Here is a 22,044-nt window from a genome sequence, read left to right as displayed (position 1 = left end):
TGAACTCTCTTCCAGTAGATCATAATCAATGAAGCATCAATAGTCTACAGATCAGTGTTCTAAACCGTTATATAACCTTCAATAAGAAACTAATATTACCAATTAAGCTCCCAAATAAAAGTCCACAACACAACCAAACTGACCTCATTATAGTTCATACTGAAACTCCACAATAAAAGCCCACAGCGCAACCAAACTGTCCTCACTACAGTTTGTACTGAAACTCCACATTAAAAGTTCACAACACAACCAAACTGACCTCATTACAACACAGACACAAACAGTCCATGAGACAGTTCAAACTACTCGTTACAGTGAATGTTTAAATTTAAATCGTTCTCCATTAAAACCAAATGTGGGTTCTGTTTGGTTCCTGGACCGAAACGCCCTCAACATGGGGACAGGTATTGATGTTCTGACCCGTATTCCTTTATTCAAACAGGTTCCCTCTCTGAGATCAACGTCTCTTTTACAGCAAGAACCTGGAAACACTGAACTTGGACTGAGAACCGAATAATTTAGAATATATTAATACAGTGAGAATAAAGTACCAAATAATCTAAAGAAAACATAACACAAAAGCACAAAAGGAAAACACAAATTAAGTGTTAGGAACGGAGACAAACATTAACACGGTTCTAAAGGCTCTGAGAGTAAAGATTGTGCTGCTGGGCTCCTAAACATCAACCTACTTATAAGCTTTTAAGTTCTGCATACGTATGATATATCAGGGATCAGAGTTGAGTACAGTACCTTAGTCTTCTTCCTGCTGTAATGAAGTGAGCCACACAAAACTCATAACAAGGAAATTATGCTGTGAACCAACCAGTTGGACCAGTTCCCCTCCCAGTTCATACTCCTCTCAGACTAGCCTCCTATATGCTGCTGTTCCATGACCTCACTCACTGATGACGAATAATCACTTCATTAAAATATGAACGATGGACAGAGAGCTCCGAAGACTTTTGCTAATTTTCGCTGAATTCTACACACAAATTGGAGCAAAAGCTAAACCTTTGCCAAAACGACACAAATGTCATAAATATTTGGCCTGTAAAGCCCTTTGAGAATGTAATGCTGATTAAGGGCTATACAAATAAAATTGAATATAATTAAAATTGAATTTAAATTCATTGCAAAATGCATTCAGGCATTAAATACCATGTTCTCTGTTCTCACTTCTGAGTACTTTCAAAATACTGTCCATGTGTTTGGGCCGCATGAGGTCATGTTAAATATCCAAGGGTATTAAACAGTGGAACCATTTGACTGTTTGCTCCTTTTTTGAACTGTTAGTTTTCCATACTGGGGTCCCAAAATGTTTACAATTTATGAGTAAATATAAAGAATGTTAGCCATGAAACCAAACAGTAAATATATCATCAGATAAATAGTGACACACAGCAGAGTGTGTGAACTGTCATCATTGATTGTTATTAAGTAATTGAGTTTGAACAGCATATTTACTGTATGAGTGTTCTTGTTGGCTTGGATTCTTTGTGTGCTTTTAATTCTCCATCTTGACACACCCTTTACAGGCAGGCATTCAGAATACCTTAAGTCTCATTAGAATCAGCACAGTGTACAAACATTCTAACGTGGTGTCATTCAGTATTCAGAAGCAGAAACTTAATGAAATACAGACTGGATTGTTATGCCATCAAAGTGGATCCTTTGGAACATTTGAACATTCATGTAGAAATTGAACATTTCTACATGACTGCAGCTGCTGATGTGACAGCTTTAAAGGCTTTACAAGGTGTTGAGGAGAAAACAGACCTTGAACAGCATAGTATACAGTATGTAGTGTTATCATTAATAATGGTTGTTTCTATGATAGCAGGGCTATTTTCTCTTTAGTGATTAATCTGGTTGAGTTGGATTCTTGTGTTCCTCCATCTTGCTACACCCTCTACAGGCTGGTATTCAGCAACACACACCTTTAGTCTCACTAAATCAGTACAGTGTACCAACATTGTAACGTGAAGTCATTCAGTATCCAGTAGTTTGTGGAGACAGCGAGGAGGGAAGTAATCATAAACTTTTTATTTGTTACTTCTCATCAGGAGACCCTCTGAAATGAGGTAGTAATAAAGTGTATTTATGGTTCCTATCACAGGCTGTAGTTGATATAGAGCCTGTGAGTAAGAGATATAAGTAGGCCCATAGTCTATTGTGTAGTAAAGAAAGACTTCCATGTGCAAGCAGGTGCATATATTGGGCTCTGGAGAAACATCGGCTGAGCTTGGAGGATTTCAACTGAAGAAACAGGAAGTAGAATCATCTGCTGAACTCCATAGGCGCACTTTGTGATGTTTCAGAGGCTCACTGCGCCCTCTAGTGGCCGCAGCCGAAACTGCATGCAGGGATTTAAATATTCTAATAATGAATCCTTCTTTACTGTCAAGCCTTGCCCTATGATAACAATACACAAAAGGTGAACTCGTTGTGTGACTGATCTGTCTTAATGTAGAAGTTCCTGATCTGATTCTGTGGTACGGTGTCCTGCATGGGCCCTCTCGCACGCGCACCCAGAGAAGGAGAGGTTCCTTCTTCTGCAGCTCGGCACCACCGCCTCAAACACAGACCTCTGTTTGTTTCAACATGGACGCTCAGGGTCCTGTTAGACGCCACGGGGGAGGTGGTATATCAACCAGCCTGCAAGGATCATCTCTGGAGCGACGCCAGTAGCTGGGGTCTGTTTCCTGCCGGATCGCTTCTGGAATTCTCTCCATATTCCGTCACTCTTCGGGCGTATGACTCTGATATGGAAATGCACTGGCTGGTATCCTGGTTATTAATGTTTGTGTAGACGAAGCCTCTGTTTTGGATTTTTATTTAGTGAACCCCCGACCTTAAAGTGTAAACGGATCCTCTGCTGAACACACGACAACATTAAGTTGATCCACTGAGTTGTTTATTAATATTATGCTTTATTAACCAGTACAACAAAAAACACTAGGACTCAAACAATAGAAGCAGCAGACAATACTAATCATAAACAGGTGTGTAAATATCTTTAACGAGTATGGAACATGTATCAATACTGTTTAAAGTCAATCATGATCAATAGCTTTTCTCAGACTGCTTTCATGAATATAATATTAAATCTGCTTTAAATCAGGTTCCATGTTAGGCTTATCAAAATATAAACTGATATCAGAGCCCTTTAGTTTGAAACTGATAATGTCTGAAAATATACAAAATATTGTAGAATAAACAAGTCTAGATTTACAATCAATCAATATTTAAAATACATTTTACATTAGAAATATAGTCTTTGTAAACCCTGCTGAGCCCTATGGAACATTATAAAAGTTTCTTCCTTTCATAGTTTATCACGCCAACATTTTTCAGAGGCACAAAAAAGCAGTATAGTTGAGTCCATGTACTTAAATCAACTTAAATGTACATGCATGTGTTTATTTGTGTGCGAATGCGAAAGTGTGTTTGTAGTGTGTTTATTCATAGATGCATATGTGTGTGTGGAATGTGTGTATTCATACATGCAAACGTGTGTGCATGTGAGTTTTTGTGTAATCATATATGCATGTGTGTGTGTGTATGTGTGGATTAATAAATGTGGGTGTTTGTGTGTGTATTGTGTTTATTCATGAATGCATGTGTGTGTGTGTGTGTGTGTGTGTTTATATATATGCATGTGTGTGTGTGTGTGTGTGTCTTGTGTGTATTCATATATGCGTGTGTATTCATAAATGCGTGTGTGTGTGTGTGTGTGTGTGTGTGTTTGTGTCTTGTGTGTATTCATATATGCGTGTGTATTCATAAATGTGCGTGTGTGTGTTTATATATGCATGTGTGTCTGTGTTGCTACAACCGACCCAGAGTCACAGAGGCACCATGACTCAATAACCCAAACCCAGGGAGGAGTTCCTCCTGGGTGAAGGTGGACTTGAAGGTGTGGATATGTGTCAGTGTGTCTGAGGACCCTCCTCCACCTGGGGACACTCTGTAGAAGGACAGAGTGCCAGCAGGCTGGTCCAGATACACTCCTACTCTGGTAGAGCCAGCGTGGGGGAGACACGTGACTGTTTTTTTACCGTTGTACAGGGCAGAGTAACCACCCTCATGACAATGAAGACACCAGGACTTGTTGTTCGCTCCAAGCCTTCTGTCACTACCTGCTCCTCTCCTTGTGATTCCTCTGTATGTCACTCCTATAGTAACATCTACTTTCCACTCTACCTCCCAGTAACAGCGGCCAGTCAGATCTTCTCTACACAACACCTGGGGCCAGTGCTCAAATCTCTCTGGGTGATCAGGATATGACTGGTTCTCGCTAACCTCTGTCACCTTTCTGTTCTCCTCAGACAGAGAGAGTTGTCTTTGAGCCGTGTTTGGGTCCAGCATGAGTTCACAGGCATCTGACAGGAGAAAAAGACATGATTAAGTTGCAGAACCAATCTTTATCATCATCATCATCATCATCATCATCATCATCACTAGTTCTGTTGTCTTGCATTCTTCTTCTTATTCCTGTCCAATCTACTCAATAAGCATTAACATAGAAAAACAAATAATATCGTATGATTGGTACGATAGTGGACTTGTGTGCAATGACTTTAAGATAATTAAAGTCAAAGTTCATTGCAAATCCCATGAGTGTGTGAGTGGCTATCCCAGTCAAACATTGAAACCTATAGAAATGTATAAAGTGCATCTCCTCCCGCAATATCTAGACTACATACACAAATTATACATCAAATGTTCAGCGTGATGACTTAATTGCTCCCATGGAATATCTGAGCTATAAATATATATATACATAGTCTACATACTTTTCATGATATTAGACTTTGAACAGTTCGAATACACATACATTGTAATCTACCTGTGTAAACAACAGACTGAACCAGCTGAGCTCACATATAAGCTGGAAATTAACTGTTGGTACCGTAACACTGGTTCATACATAGTATACATAGACATTATGTAATGGAAACATACATACACCTACTACATACCTACACAAACATAATAGACATACATAAAGACGGAAACATACACACAAGTACACATTTGAGTGAATAGACGTCACCTCCTGCTGTGTGGATGGACTTTCCATCTCTATAGTAAGTGTATGTTGTGATGAATTAAACTAAACAGACACTTACACTTCTTTAAAGCTGGTTTCAGTCTCCACACTCCACCGTGCTCCACACTGGGGGGGGAACAAAGTGAGAGCAGCATGTTGAAACATTCACCTTAATCATCTGCTCTCATCACTTTCTCAATAACATGAGTTACAGCTGCGTTTAAACCACTTCATCTAGCAGCTGGTTTAATCCTTGTAATAGACATTGTCCCTGAGTGGTGAGCTGTCCTCTCCATACCTGAGAGTGTCCAGTCTCCAGCGTGGATCCTCCAGTCCAGCAGAGAGCATCATATATCCAGAGTCTCCTGGGTGATTGTAGCTCAGGTCCAGCTCTCTCAGATGGGAGGGGTTGGAGCTCAGGGCTGAGGCCAGAGAAGCACAGCCTTCCTGTGTGACCAGGCAGCCAGACAAGCTACACACACACACACACACACACACACACACACACACACACACACACACACACACACACACACACACACACACACACACACACACACACAGGTGTGAATTATTACTTTTCTGGATGTGAATCAGTCAAATACCTTCTGATAGTGAACCTTGTGGTGTAATTCTTGGATCATTGACTGAAACTGACCTGAGAGTTTCCAGTGTACAGTGTGGACTCCCCAGTCCAGCAGAGAGCAGCTTTACTCCAGAATCCTGCAGATCATTGGTACTCAGGTTAAGCTCTCTCAGACTAGAGGAGTTGGAGCTGAGAACTGAGGCCAGAGCTTCACAGCATCTCTCTGACAGATGACAGCCATTCAGCCTTCACAAATAAACAGAACATGTTAGGAACTATGATTAAAATAACTTTCCTTTTACTTTTAACATAATGAAGGAATTGTGTTGACATTTTCTTTAAGAGATGTTTTATTGATTAAACTAATATATACTAGTCAATATATTATATCCGTAAATGTCAATATTTGGTGTAAAATGTAGAATATTGAAAATATGCTTTTTAGTGTTTGAAAATGGTTTTGAATAGTGATATTACTTTCTATTGAAGCATTATTTATATTTTCTTGCATGTATTGTACATGTTATTGTACAATTACATTAGAACTACAGAGATGTTTTGTATATTATCATAACATTTATATTCCAGTATTATGCATTTTATGTTGTGTGTATTGTAATACTTGTTAATAGTGAACCTACAGAGATATTTTGGAGGCTTTAACCACTGGCAGCAACCTCAGAAGACCCTCCTCAGAAGCACAGTACTTCTTCAGGTCAAACACCTCCAGCTCCTCTTCTGATGACAGTAAGATGAAGACCAGAGCTGACCACTGAGCAGGAGAGAGAGATTCTCTAGAGAGACTTCCTGATGTCAAGAGCTGTTGGATCTCCTCAACTAGAGAATGGTCGTTGAGCTCATTCAGACAGTGGATCAGATTGATACTTCTCTCTGGAGAAAGATCTCCATTTATCCTCTTCTTGATGTAAGACACTGTATTCTGATTGCTCAGTGAGCTACTTCCTGTCTGTCCCAGTATACCTTGTAGGATAATCTGATTGGTCTCCAGAGAGAGGCCCAGGAGGAAGCGGAGGAACAAGTCCAGGTGTCCGTTCTCACTCTGTAAGGCCTTGTCCACAGCACTCTTGTAGAGGAGAAGGAGTTTATCTTCCCCGGATGTTGGTTGTTTTTCTGAGAGCAGATTGACCCCAGTTTTGATGAAGGACTTCAAGACATAAAGGGCAGCCAGAAACTCCTGGAGGCTCAGATGGACAAAGCAGAACACCTTGTCCTGGTACAGCCCACACTCCTCTTTAAAGATCTGGGTGAAAACTCCTGAGGTCAATGAGGCTGCTCTGATATCGATGCCACATTCCTCCAAGTCTGCCTCGTAGAAGATCAGGTTGCCTTTCTCCAGCTGGTTAAAAGCCAGTTTTCCCAGAGAGGCAATGATCTCCCTGCTCTCTGAACTCCAGTGCTGATCTATTTCAGCTCTCCCATGGTACTTCCTGTCCCCCTGTATGGACTGAACACTCAGGAAGCAACTGTACATCTGAGTCACGGTCTTGGGCATCTCCTCTCTTCTCCTGGATGTTTTAAAGATGTCCTCCAGAACTGTAGCTGTGATCCAACAGAAGACTGGGATGTGACACATGATGTGGAGGCTTCGTGATGTCTTGACGTGGGAGAAGATTGTGCTGGCCAGCTTCTCCTCTTTGAATCTCTTCCTGAAGTACTCCTCCTTCTGTGGGTCAGTGAACCCTCTCACCTCTGTCATCCTGTCAACACACTCAGCAGGGATCTGATTGGCTGCTGCAGGGCGTGTGGTTATCCAGATGCGCGCGGAGGGAAGCAGGTCGCCCCTGATGAGGTTTGTCAGCAGCATGTCCACCGAGGTCGGCTCTGTGACATCAGTCCAGATCGGTTTGTTCTGGAAGTCCAGAGGAGGTCTACACTCATCCAGACCATCCAAGATGAAGACAACTTGGAACCGGTCGAATCTGCAAATTCCTGCTTCTTTGGTCTCAATAAAGAAGTGATGAAGAAGTTCCACCAAGCTAAACTCTTTCCCTTTCATTAAATTCAGCTCTCTAAAAGTAAGGAGAAATGTGATGTTTATGTCCTGGTTGGTTTTGCCTTCAGCCCAGTCCAGAGTGAACTTGTGTGTTAAGACGGTTTTTCCAATGCCGGCCACTCCAGTTGTCATTATTGTTCTGATTGGTTGATCTTGGTCAGGTAAGGGTTTAAAAATGTCTTCACATCTGATTGGTTTTTCCTCCCTGGCTGGTTTCCTGGAAGCTGTTTCAATCAGTCTGACCTCATGTTCCTTGTTGAACTCTCCACTGCTTCCTTCTGTGATGAAGCGGTCTGTGTAGAAGTCATTCAGAGGTGTTGAATGTCCTGCTTTAGCGATTCCCTCAAACATGCACCTGAACTTTTCCTTCAGATGAGACTTGATGTTATGTGTGCACTGAACAGCAGTAGAGCCTTAATGACAAAAGAACACAAGACAAAAGTGAGTGGATAGTGACATCAGTGGAATAAAATATCCTCATGCAATGGTTCGTATGATATCGTATGAAAAGTTATGTGTACATTTTCGTGTACAAGATTCCTCCAAATTTCTGTCAGCATTCTCAGTGGAATATGCAATATTTTGATTCATTATTGCAAATCTACATCAATCTTTGGGGTCTCACCAGCAAATACAACAATCTCCATCTTTGCTTTGGTGGTTGATATGGACACTATGAATAGTGAAATCCAAACATGGCTGATTTTGCCCTTGTTTCAGCATAAGAATACATTTTGATGTTGACTGGTAACTTTTTGTAAGATTTCATGCGAATTTGTATCAGACCAGCCTGAGTGGAAACATGTCAATATTTCCTTTTAAATTATCAACATCACGATATTTAGAGGCTTCATTTCTTATGGTTGTGAAAAGGACTGCATGTTACAGATTCAAAATGTTCAGGTTTATTTTGTTATTTACACAGACTTATGATTGGCGTCATGAGAGCAATAATGATTGTGAATCACTGGTGACTTGCTATGCTGAAAGACCAAGATAGTGCTGCAACTCTTCCACTGAGATTTTATGCTGTTGATATGCAGCATAATGTCCAACAATCTTCAACTCGATAATCCGAGAGACGCCGAGATTGCTTATTGGCCTGTGGCATGTGACACCGCGACCACTGACATACCATGGCATATGCCGTTCAGGAACGGTAACTGCCGTTCAGGAATGGTAACTGCCGTTCGGGTGGAACGGTAACTGCCGTTCGGGTGAAATGGTAACTGCCGTTCCCAACAATGGCATATGACACCAGCACGCCCCGCCTCCTCCGTATAATTTCAAAATAAGTATTGCCGTAAATGTAAAGCTATATATATTTGGTCTTTATTGACACTATATCACAACATAACGCTGTAAATAAAGGAATTTATACGTTTCTCTGGTCCGTTCTGTTAGGATATGTGCGACCTGTTTGTTGTTGCTTTTGAAATGACAGATGCTTTTGAAAACAGCCGGACTTGCTCCGGTGACGGTAGTTAGCCTAGCCACCTAAACAGGTCTGACTAATCGATAACAGAGATTTAGAGCCATAGTCTATTGCTGTGTTCCAATATGCATACTATCCACACTCATTATACTTAGTTTGAGTACATAGGGCGTTCCAATTAAGACCAGGGCGAAAAGAAGTGTACTGAAAGGACCCGGATGGTATACTCAAACGGTCAAACCGCGGAGTGTGGATTGATCTACATTTTCGTACTCTACGGCAGCCATCTTAGCTACGTAGCGGAAGAGGCGGAGCCAGGCTGAGCCAACGTCAGCGCATTTTCTTTAATAGGTCCATGCATTTTCCACATAGCCTGCATTAATGGAGTCATTTTGTAGTTTTAATAGCTTTTTATAACTACTATGTGAAAAGAGTTCAACGATCAAAGCGGGATATGTCGTGGGATGACAGCTACCGTTTTTCCACTGGCATGCCACTCATGTAAAATGGTAAGTACTAGGGATGTGCATTCCTGGCAAAAATACTATATTCAATATTCGCTGCGAAGTATTCGAATAATATTCGAAAATCGGTCAATCAAGAACCCCCCACGCACGCACGCACCTCGGATACACGCACACACAACGACACAGGGAGAGGTTTGATTTGTATGAAATCAATCAAAATTATTAAAACATCGCTATTTATTTTACTGAACACAGCCTGCATGACGGTAAACTAGACACGTCTTTAGCATATGGCCAAATAAATGTACACTGTATGTCTTTTTACAATTTATTTGTTATCAGCATTCGTAGTGTTGATCAGCTGAGAAATAGTCTGCCAAAGACGTTGACGTCGCTTAGCAACCGAGGACTCTGAGGGATCGTCAGTCTACGTCACTCCCCGATCTACGCGCATGTAGTGCAGAAAGAGACCAGAGCGACTAGAGCCGCGATCATGTCTTGTTGTGCGGTTGGTTGCACAAACCGTTTTAATAAGACTAACAAAACGCAGAAGTTTTACAGGATACCATCATCTCGCACTCCATTTAAGGCAAACAGGAGACGTCTTGGGTTACAAGCTATCAGAAGAAGCGATTGGAACGAGCAGATGATTAAAGGCTAGGCTTACTACCGTCACCGGAGCAAGTCCGGCTGTTTTCTAAAGCATCTGTCATTTCAAGAGCAACAACAGATCGCACATCTGAACGGCAGTTACCGTTCCTGAACGGCATATGCCATGGTATGTCAGTGGTCGCGGTGGCACATGCCACAGGCCAATAAACGATCTCAGCGCTACTGGATAATTCCACAATACCCTTACATATCTGGATCAAACCATTTAATTTGATATCCCCACATAACCATACATATCTGGATCAAACCATCTAACCCAGAATAGGAAAGATCTCCAAATTGATGGTAGAAATGCAGAAATCTCACATTATGTAATTTAATTTGCTGAACAAATGCTGCACTAGCCCTGTTTTCAAGATAAGAGTACCTTACCGCCCCCCAGTGTGTCGGCCAGTTCATTCTGGTTCATTTCCATCAGGCAGAGCTTTGTGATGTCGGCCACTCCCTCTATGGCGCGCCTCCTCTGCTCCTCATTCTTACCATCCACCTCCTCCTCCTCCTCCCTCTGACTCTCTGAGCATTGTGGTAAGAGAACCCTCCAGAGCTTCTTCAGCTCCTTGTCTAGAAAAGCATGTGCGTTCTCCTCAGCCCTCTGGAATAGAAACGAACATCAAGGAGAACTTTACTCTGAACTAACTGAGAACATCAGAAGCATCTGTCCTGGATTCACGTCCCGCTGGTCTAAAGAGGGAACCTTGGATACTTTTAGCACCACAAGAGATGCTTTCTAATGTTCCTGTAGAGCTTAAGTCAAATGTCTGGTACATTTACACACCTTGATCAGCTCTGTTTGCTGCTGTACTGACTCAGCACTGGTAACCTTTGACCTCTCCTGGTGTTGTCTGTGGAGAACAAGCACACACAAACACACACACACTTTGGATCTATTTTTCCTGACTTACATACATTAAGTCAGATAAATCCTCTTCTGTTTGAAACTCCTACCTATCCTTTCTGGTGGGGCGTCCATCTTTCAATTCAGGAGGTCTATCCATAGACCGGTTACTCTTCATGGAGTCACAGCTGGGTCCAGGGGAGTCTGCCCTCTCCTGCAGGACTTTTCTAGAAAAACAAGAACCAGGATTTATTGATGTTTGTTATATGCTGTATTTTTATCATCTCTGCTAAATCCTTACCTCTTCTTAATAGATAGATTTCCATCTTTAAACTGTTCAGGTTGAGCCATAGAGCGGTCACTCTTCATGGAGACACAGCTGGGTCCAGGGGAGTCTGCTCTCTCCTGCTGCTCTGGGCTTCAACACAACACACACAGCTGTTACTCAGACTAAGGATGGAGTCATGATGTATCACTACTGAGCTCTGAGATGGATCAAAGTCACAGACGGGGAGAGATCCTCCTCTTACCTCTTAGCTTTGCTCTGGCGGCCATGTTCCCCAGACAGAGTGGTTTTAGAGGTAGGACCCCCCTCCTCTCTCTCCTCATCCATAGTAGACTGGAGACCTGGACACAAACACAACTACATATTGTTTCTGTGGATTCTATTTGACTAGCGAGCGTGAAATTGACAACTTCCTATCCTCCTAATGTTTAATTTTCACACTCTATCACTCTCTATGTCTAGATCACACACACACACACACACACACACACACACACACACACACACACACACACACACACACACACACTATATCCCTATCTATGTCTAAATCTATACATTCTAACACTCTCTATGTCTAGATATCATACATACACACTCTATAACTATCTATGTATGGATCTCATACAAATCAATATTAGGATGATTCCTTATTTCCCTTCTGAAATGCTGAACCCTCTTCCAGTAGATCATAATCAATAGAGCATCAATAGTCTACAGATCAGTGTTCTAAACCGTTATATAACCTTCAATAAGAAACTAATGTTACCAATTAAGCTCCAAAATAAAAGTCCACAACAAAACCAAACTGACCTCATTATAGTTCATACTGAAACTCCACAATAAAAGCCCACAGCGCAACCAAACTAACTCACTACAGTTTGTATTGAAACTCCACAATAAAAGTTCACAACACAACCAAACTGACCTCATTACAACACAGACACACACAGTCCATGAGACAGTTCAAACTACTCGTTACAGTGAATGTTTAAATTTAAATCGTTCTCCATTGAAACCAAATGTGGGTTCTGTTTGGTTCCTGGACCGAAACGCCCTCAACACGGGAACAGGTATTGATGCTCTGACCCGTATTCCTTTATTCAAACAGGTTCCCTCTCTGAGATCAACGTCTCTTTTACAGCAGGAACCTGGAAACACTGAACTTGGACTGAGAACCGAATAATTTAGAATATATTAATACAGTGAGAATATAGTACCAAATAATCGAAAGAAAACATAACACATCAAACTGTACCTTAGCATCTCTGTGATTAAAACGTGTGTTACCCCATATCGTATGAAAATATAAAAGCACAAAAGGAAAACACAAGTTAAGTGTTAGGAACGGAGACAAACATTAACACGGTTCTAAAGGCTCTGAGAGTAAAGATTGTGCTGCTGGGCTCCTAAATCAGTCAACCTACTGATAAGATTTAAAGTTCTGCATACGTATGATATATCAGGGATCAGAGTTGAGTACAGTACCTTAGTCTTCTTCCTGCTGTAATGAAGTGAGCCACACCAAACAGCCCGACTCATAACAAGGAAATGATACTGTGAACCAACCAGTTGGACCAGTTCCCCTCCCAGTTCATACTCCTCTCAGACTAGCCTCCTATATGCTGCTGTTCCATGACCTCACTCACTGATGACGAATAATCACTTCATTAAAATATGAACGATGGACAGAGAGCTCCGAAGTCTTTTGCTAATTTTCGCTGAATTCTACACACAAATTGGAGCAAAAGCTAAACCTTTGCCAAAACGACACAAATGTCATAAATATTTGGCCTGTTAAGCCCTTTGAGAATGTAATGGTGATGAAGGGCTAAACAAATAAAATTCAATTAAATTAAAATTGAATTGAAATTGATTGCAAAATGCATTCAGGCATTAAATACCATGTTCTCTGATCTCACTTCTGAGTACTTTCAAAATATTGTCCATGTGTTTGGCCCGCATGAGGTCATGTTAAATATCCAAGGGTATTAAACAGTGGAACCATTTGACTGTTTGCTCCTTTTTGAACTATTAGTTTTCCATACTGGGGTCCCAAAATGTTTACAATTTATGAGTAAATATAAAGAATGTTAGCCATGAAACCAAACAGTAAATATATCATCAGATAAATAGTGACACACAGCAGAGTGTGTGAACTGTCATCATGGATTGTTATTAAGTAATTGAGTTTGAACAGCATATTTACTGTATGAGTGTTCTTGTTGGCTTGGATTCTTTGTGTGCTTTTAATTCTCCATCTTGACACACCCTTTACAGGCAGGCATTGAGAATACCTTAAGTCTCATTAGAATCAGCACAGCGTACAAACATTCTAACGTGGTGTCATTCAGCATTCAGAAGCAGAAACTTAATGAAATACAGACTGGATTGTTATGCCATCAAAGTGGATCCTTTGGAACATTTGAACATTCATGTAGAAATTGAACATTTCTACATGACTGCAGCTGCTGATGTGACAGCTTTAAAGGCTTTACAAGGTGTTGAGGAGAAAACAGACCTTGAACAGCATAGTATACAGTATGTAGTGTTATCATTAATAATGGTTATGTTTCTATGATAGCAGGGTTATTTTCTCTTCAGTGATTAATCTGGTTGAGTTGGATTCTTGTGTTCCTCCATCTTGCTACACCCTCTACAGGCTGGTATTCAGCAACACACACCTTTAGTCTCACTAAATCAGTACAGTGTACCAACATTGTAACGTGAAGTCATTCAGTATCCAGTAGTTTGTGGAGACAGCGAGGAGAGAAGTAATCATAAACTTTTTATTTGTTGCTTCTCATCAGGAGACCCTCTGAAATGAGGTAGTAATAAAGTGTATTTATGGTTCCTATCACAGGCTGTAGTTGATATAGAGCCTGTGAGTAAGAGACATAAGTAGGCCCATAGTCTATTGTGTAGTAAAGAAAGACTTCCATGTGCAAGCAGGTGCATATATTGGGCTCTGGAGAAACATCGGCTGAGCTTGGAGGATTTCAACTGAAGAAACAGGAAGTAGAATCATCTGCTGAACTCCATAGGCGCACTTTGTGATGTTTCAGAGGCTCACTGCACCCTCTAGTGGCCGCAGCCGAAACTGCATGCAGGGATTTAAATATTCTAATAATGAATCCTTCTTTAATGTCATGCCTTGCCCTATGATAACAATACACAAAAGGTGAACTCGTTGTGTGACTGATCTGTCTTAATGTAAAAGTTCCTGATCTGATTCTGTGGTACGGTGTCCTGCATGGGCCCTCTCGCACACACACCCAGAGAAGGAGAGGTTCCTTCTTCTGCAGCTCGGCACCACCGCCTCAAACACAGACCTCTGTGTGTTTCAACATGGACGCTCAGGGTCCTGTTAGACGCCACGGGGGAGGTGGTATATCAACCAGCCTGCAAGGATCATCTCTGGAGCGACGCCAGTAGCTGGGGTCTGTTTCCTGTCGGATCGCTTCTAGAATTCTCTCCATATTCCGTCACTCTTCGGGCGTATGAGTCTGATATGGAAATGCACTTGCTGGTATCCTGGTTATTAATGTTTGTGTAGATGAAGCCTCTGTTTTGGATTTTTATTTAGTGAACCCCCGACCTTCAAGTGTAAACGGATCCTCTGCTGAACACACGACAACATTAAGTTGATCCACTGAGTTGTTTATTAATATTATGCTTTATTAACCAGTACAACAAAAAACACTAGGACTCAAACAATAGAAGCAGCAGACAATACTAATCATAAACAGGTGTGTAAATATCTTTAACGAGTATGGAACATGTATCAATACTGTTTAAAGTCAATCATGATCAATAGCTTTTCTCAGACTGCTTTCATGAATATAATATTAAATCTGCTTTAAATCAGGTTCCATGTTAGGCTTATCAAAATATAAACTGATATCAGAGCCCTTTAGTTTGAAACTGATAATGTCTGAAAATATACAAAATATTGTAGAATAAACAAGTCTAGATTTACAATCAATCAATATTTAAAATACATTTTACATTAGAAATATAGTCTTTGTAAACCCTGCTGAGCCCTATGGAACATTATAAAAGTTTCTTCCTTTCATAGTTTATCACGCCAACATTTTTCAGAGGCACAAAAAAGCAGTATAGTTGAGTCCATGTACTTAAATCAACTTAAATGTACATGCATGTGTTTATTTGTGTGCGAATGCGAAAGTGTGTTTGTAGTGTGTTTATTCATAGATGCATATGTGTGTGTGGAATGTGTGTATTCATACATGCAAACGTGTGTGCATGTGAGTTTTTGTGTAATCATATATGCATGTGTGTGTGTGTATGTGTGGATTAATAAATGTGGGTGTTTGTGTGTGTATTGTGTTTATTCATGAATGCATGTGTGTGTGTGTGTGTGTGTGTGTTTATATATATGCATGTGTGTGTGTGTGTGTGTGTCTTGTGTGTATTCATATATGCGTGTGTATTCATAAATGCGTGTGTGTGTGTGTGTGTGTGTGTGTGTTTGTGTCTTGTGTGTATTCATATATGCGTGTGTATTCATAAATGTGCGTGTGTGTGTTTATATATGCATGTGTGTCTGTGTTGCTACAACCGACCCAGAGTCACAGAGGCACCATGACTCAATAACCCAAACCCAGGGAGGAGTTCCTCCTGGGTGAAGGTGGACTTGAAGGTGTGGATATGTGTCAGTGTGTCTGAGGACCCTCCTCCACCTGGGGACACTCTGTAGAAGGACAGAGTGCCAGCAGGCTGGTCCAGATACACTCCTACTCTGGTAGAGCCAGCGTGGGGGAGACACGTGACTGTTTTTTTACCGTTGTACAGGGCAGAGTAACCACCCTCATGACAATGAAGACACCAGGACTTGTTGTTCGCTCCAAGCCTTCTGTCACTACCTGCTCCTCTCCTTGTGATTCCTCTGTATGTCACTCCTATAGTAACATCTACTTTCCACTCTACCTCCCAGTAACAGCGGCCAGTCAGATCTTCTCTACACAACACCTGGGGCCAGTGCTCAAATCTCTCTGGGTGATCAGGATATGACTGGTTCTCGCTAACCTCTGTCACCTTTCTGTTCTCCTCAGACAGAGAGAGTTGTCTTTGAGCCGTGTTTGGGTCCAGCATGAGTTCACAGGCATCTGACAGGAGAAAAAGACATGATTAAGTTGCAGAACCAATCTTTATCATCATCATCATCATCATCATCATCATCATCACTAGTTCTGTTGTCTTGCATTCTTCTTCTTATTCCTGTCCAATCTACTCAATAAGCATTAACATAGAAAAACAAATAATATCGTATGATTGGTACGATAGTGGACTTGTGTGCAATGACTTTAAGATAATTAAAGTCAAAGTTCATTGCAAATCCCATGAGTGTGTGAGTGGCTATCCCAGTCAAACATTGAAACCTATAGAAATGTATAAAGTGCATCTCCTCCCGCAATATCTAGACTACATACACAAATTATACATCAAATGTTCAGCGTGATGACTTAATTGCTCCCATGGAATATCTGAGCTATAAATATATATATACATAGTCTACATACTTTTCATGATATTAGACTTTGAACAGTTCGAATACACATACATTGTAATCTACCTGTGTAAACAACAGACTGAACCAGCTGAGCTCACATATAAGCTGGAAATTAACTGTTGGTACCGTAACACTGGTTCATACATAGTATACATAGACATTATGTAATGGAAACATACATACACCTACTACATACCTACACAAACATAATAGACATACATAAAGACGGAAACATACACACAAGTACACATTTGAGTGAATAGACGTCACCTCCTGCTGTGTGGATGGACTTTCCATCTCTATAGTAAGTGTATGTTGTGATGAATTAAACTAAACAGACACTTACACTTCTTTAAAGCTGGTTTCAGTCTCCACACTCCACCGTGCTCCACACTGGGGGGGGAACAAAGTGAGAGCAGCATGTTGAAACATTCACCTTAATCATCTGCTCTCATCACTTTCTCAATAACATGAGTTACAGCTGCGTTTAAACCACTTCATCTAGCAGCTGGTTTAATCCTTGTAATAGACATTGTCCCTGAGTGGTGAGCTGTCCTCTCCATACCTGAGAGTGTCCAGTCTCCAGCGTGGATCCTCCAGTCCAGCAGAGAGCATCATATATCCAGAGTCTCCTGGGTGATTGTAGCTCAGGTCCAGCTCTCTCAGATGGGAGGGGTTGGAGCTCAGGGCTGAGGCCAGAGAAGCACAGCCTTCCTGTGTGACCAGGCAGCCAGACAAGCTACACACACACACACACACACACACACACACACACACACACACACACACACACACACACACACACAGGTGTGAATTATTACTTTTCTGGATGTGAATCAGTCAAATACCTTCTGATATTGAACCTTGTGGTGTAATTCTTGGATCATTGAGTGAAACTGACCTGAGAGTTTCCAGTGTACAGTGTGGACTCCCCAGTCCAGCAGAGAGCAGCTTTACTCCAGAATCCTGCAGATCATTGGTACTCAGGTTAAGCTCTCTCAGACTAGAGGAGTTGGAGCTGAGAACTGAGGCCAGAGCTTCACAGCATCTCTCTGACAGATGACAGCCATTCAGCCTTCACAAATAAACAGAACATGTTAGGAACTATGATTAAAATAACTTTCCTTTTACTTTTAACATAATGAAGGAATTGTGTTGACATTTTCTTTAAGAGATGTTTTATTGATTAAACTAATATATACTAGTCAATATATTATATCCGTAAATGTCAATATTTGGTGTAAAATGTAGAATATTGAAAATATGCTTTTTAGTGTTTGAAAATGGTTTTGAATAGTGATATTACTTTCTATTGAAGCATTATTTATATTTTCTTGCATGTATTGTACATGTTATTGTACAATTACATTAGAACTACAGAGATGTTTTGTATATTATCATAACATTTATATTCCAGTATTATGCATTTTATGTTGTGTGTATTGTAATACTTGTTAATAGTGAACCTACAGAGATATTTTGGAGGCTTTAACCACTGGCAGCAACCTCAGAAGACCCTCCTCAGAAGCACAGTACTTCTTCAGGTCAAACACCTCCAGCTCCTCTTCTGATGACAGTAAGATGAAGACCAGAGCTGACCACTGAGCAGGAGAGAGAGATTCTCTAGAGAGACTTCCTGATGTCAAGAGCTGTTGGATCTCCTCAACTAGAGAATGGTCGTTGAGCTCATTCAGACAGTGGATCAGATTGATGCTTCTCTCTGGAGAAAGATCTCCATTTATCCTCTTCTTGATGTAAGACACTGTATTCTGATTGCTCAGTGAGCTACTTCCTGTCTGTCCCAGTATACCTTGTAGGATAATCTGATTGGTCTCCAGAGAGAGGCCCAGGAGGAAGCGGAGGAACAAGTCCAGGTGTCCGTTCTCACTCTGTAAGGCCTTGTCCACAGCACTCTTGTAGAGGAGAAGGAGTTTATCTTCCCCGGATGTTGGTTGTTTTTCTGAGAGCAGATTGACCCCAGTTTTGATGAAGGACTTCAAGACATAAAGGGCAGCCAGAAACTCCTGGAGGCTCAGATGGACAAAGCAGAACACCTTGTCCTGGTACAGCCCACACTCCTCTTTAAAGATCTGGGTGAAAACTCCTGAGGTCAATGAGGCTGCTCTGATATCGATGCCACATTCCTCCAAGTCTGCCTCGTAGAAGATCAGGTTGCCTTTCTCCAGCTGGTTAAAAGCCAGTTTTCCCAGAGAGGCAATGATCTCCCTGCTCTCTGAACTCCAGTGCTGATCTATTTCAACTCTCCCATGGTACTTCCTGTCCCCCTGTATGGACTGAACACTCAGGAAGCGACTGTACATCTGAGTCACGGTCTTGGGCATCTCCTCTCTTCTCCTGGATGTTTTAAAGATGTCCTCCAAAACTGTAGCTGTGATCCAACAGAAGACTGGGATGTGACACATGATGTGGAGGCTTCGTGATGTCTTGACGTGGGAGAAGATTGTGCTGGCCAGCTTCTCCTCTTTGAATCTCTTCCTGAAGTACTCCTCCTTCTGTGGGTCAGTGAACCCTCTCACCTCTGTCATCCTGTCAACACACTCAGCAGGGATCTGATTGGCTGCTGCAGGGCGTGTGGTTATCCAGATGCGAGCGGAGGGAAGCAGGTCGCCCCTGATGAGGTTTGTCAGCAGCATGTCCACCGAGGTCGGCTCTGTGACATCAGTCCAGATCGGTTTGTTCTGGAAGTCCAGAGGAGGTCTACACTCATCCAGACCATCCAAGATGAAGACAACTTGGAACCGGTCGAATCTGCAAATTCCTGCTTCTTTGGTCTCAATAAAGAAGTGATGAAGAAGTTCCACCAAGCTAAACTCTTTCCCTTTCATTAAATTCAGCTCTCTAAAAGTAAGGAGAAATGTGATGTTTATGTCCTGGTTGGTTTTGCCTTCAGCCCAGTCCAGAGTGAACTTGTGTGTTAAGACGGTTTTTCCAATGCCGGCCACTCCAGTTGTCATTATTGTTCTGATTGGTTGATCTTGGTCAGGTAAGGGTTTAAAAATGTCTTCACATCTGATTGGTTTTTCCTCCCTGGCTGGTTTCCTGGAAGCTGTTTCAATCAGTCTGACCTCATGTTCCTTGTTGAACTCTCCACTGCTTCCTTCTGTGATGAAGCGGTCTGTGTAGAAGTCATTCAGAGGTGTTGAATGTCCTGCTTTAGCGATTCCCTCAAACATGCACCTGAACTTTTCCTTTAGATGAGACTTGATGTTATGTGTGCACTGAACAGCAGTAGAGCCTTAATGACAAAAGAACACAAGACAAAAGTGAGTGGATAGTGACATCAGTGGAATAAAATATCCTCATGCAATGGTTCGTATGATATCGTATGAAAAGTTATGTGTACATTTTCGTGTACAAGATTCCTCCAAATTTCTGTCAGCATTCTCAGTGGAATATGCAATATTTTGATTCATTATTGCGAATCTACATCAATCTTTGGGGTCTCACCAGCAAATACAACAATCTCCATCTTTGCTTTGGTGGTTGATATGGACACTATGAATAGTGAAATCCAAACATGGCTGATTTTGCCCTTGTTTCAGCATAAGAATACATTTTGATGTTGACTGGTAACTCTTTGTAAGATTTCATGCGAATTTGTATCAGACCAGCCTGAGTGGAAACATGTCAATATTTCCTTTTAAATTATCAACATCACGATATTTAGAGGCTTCATTTCTTATGGTTGTGAAAAGGACTGCATGTTACAGATTCAAAATGTTCAGGTTTATTTTGTTATTTACACAGACTTATGATTGGCGTCATGAGAGCAATAATGATTGTGAATCACTGGTGACTTGCTATGCTGAAAGACCAAGATAATGCTGCAACTCTTCCACTGAGATTTTCTGCTGCTGATATGCAGCATAATGTCCAACATTCTTCAACTCGATAATCCGAGAGACGCCGAGATTGCTTATTGGCCTGTGGCATGTGACACCGCGACCACTGACATACCATGGCATATGCCGTTCAGGAACGGTAACTGCCGTTCGGGTGAAATGGTAACTGCCGTTCCCAACAATGGCATATGACACCAGCACGCCCCGCCTCCTCCGTATAATTTCAAGATAAGTATTGCCGTAAATGTAAAGCTATATATATTTGGTCTTTATTGGCACTATATCACAACATAACGCTGTAAATAAAGGGATTTATACGTTTCTCTGGTCCGTTCTGTTGTTAGGATATGTGCGACCTGTTTGTTGTTGCTTTTGAAATGACAGATGCTTTTGAAAACAGCCGGACTTGCTCCGGTGACGGTAGTTAGCCTAGCCACCTAAACAGGTCTGACTAATCAATAACAGAGATTTAGAGCCATAGTCTATTGCTGTGTTCCAATATGCATACTATCCACACTCATTATACTTAGTTTGAGTACATAGGGCGTTCCAATTAAGACCAGGGCGAAAAGAAGTGTACTGAAAGGACCCGGATGGTATACTCAAACGGTCAAACCGCGGAGTGTGGATTGATCTACATTTTCGTACTCTACGGCAGCCATCTTAGCTACGTAGCGGAAGAGGCGGAGCAAGGCTGAGCCAACGTCAGCGCATTTTCTTTAATAGGTCCATGCATTTTCCACATAGCCTGCATTAATGGAGTCATTTTGTAGTTTTAATAGCTTTTTATAACTACTATGTGAAAAGAGTTCAACGATCAAAGCGGGATATGTCGTGGGATGAGAGCTACCGTTTTTCCACTGGCATGCCACTCATGTAAAATGGTAAGTACTAGGGATGTGCATTCCTGGCAAAAATACTATTCAATATTCGCTGCGAAGTATTCGAATAACATTCGAAAATCGGTCAATCAAGAACCCCCCACGCACGCACGCACCTCGGATACACGCACACACAACGACACAGGGAGAGGTTTGATTTGTATGAAATCAATCAAAATTATTAAAACATCGCTATTTATTTTACTGAACACAGCCTGCATGACGGTAAACTAGACACGTCTTTAGCATATGGCCAAATAAATGTACACTGTATGTCTTTTTACAATTTATTTGTTATCAGCATTCGTAGTGTTGATCAGCTGAGAAATAGTCTGCCAAAGACGTTGACGTCGCTTAGCAACCGAGGACTCTGAGGGATCGTCAGTCTACGTCACTCCCCGATCTACGCGCATGTA

At 41.4% G+C, this 22,044-nt stretch overlaps 1 protein-coding gene across 1 annotated transcript in view; it reads right to left on the bottom strand.

The window, feature by feature from the left end:
• LOC307077825 (uncharacterized protein) overlaps positions 1-22,044 on the bottom strand; it is a 68,056-nt gene that overhangs the window by 11,010 nt on the left and 35,002 nt on the right. The window contains exons 6-15 of the mRNA XM_079739300.1: positions 11,367-11,483; positions 11,176-11,292; positions 11,006-11,072; positions 10,603-10,822; positions 6,284-8,069; positions 5,715-5,888; positions 5,355-5,528; positions 5,136-5,182; positions 3,843-4,385; positions 552-559 (exon numbers count right to left, since the gene is read on the bottom strand). Coding sequence (XP_079595426.1) covers positions 552-559; positions 3,843-4,385; positions 5,136-5,182; positions 5,355-5,528; positions 5,715-5,888; positions 6,284-8,069; positions 10,603-10,822; positions 11,006-11,072; positions 11,176-11,292; positions 11,367-11,483 — 3,253 coding nt within the window. The remainder of the gene's footprint in view (positions 1-551; positions 560-3,842; positions 4,386-5,135; positions 5,183-5,354; positions 5,529-5,714; positions 5,889-6,283; positions 8,070-10,602; positions 10,823-11,005; positions 11,073-11,175; positions 11,293-11,366; positions 11,484-22,044) is intronic.

The sequence above is a fragment of the Pollachius pollachius genome (genome assembly GCF_949987615.1).
Source record: "Pollachius pollachius genome assembly, chromosome: 7".
In the NCBI taxonomy this organism is placed as follows: domain Eukaryota; kingdom Metazoa; phylum Chordata; class Actinopteri; order Gadiformes; family Gadidae; genus Pollachius; species Pollachius pollachius.
Note: the sequence above shows the minus strand (reverse complement) of the source record. Positions and strands in the feature narration are given on the sequence as shown.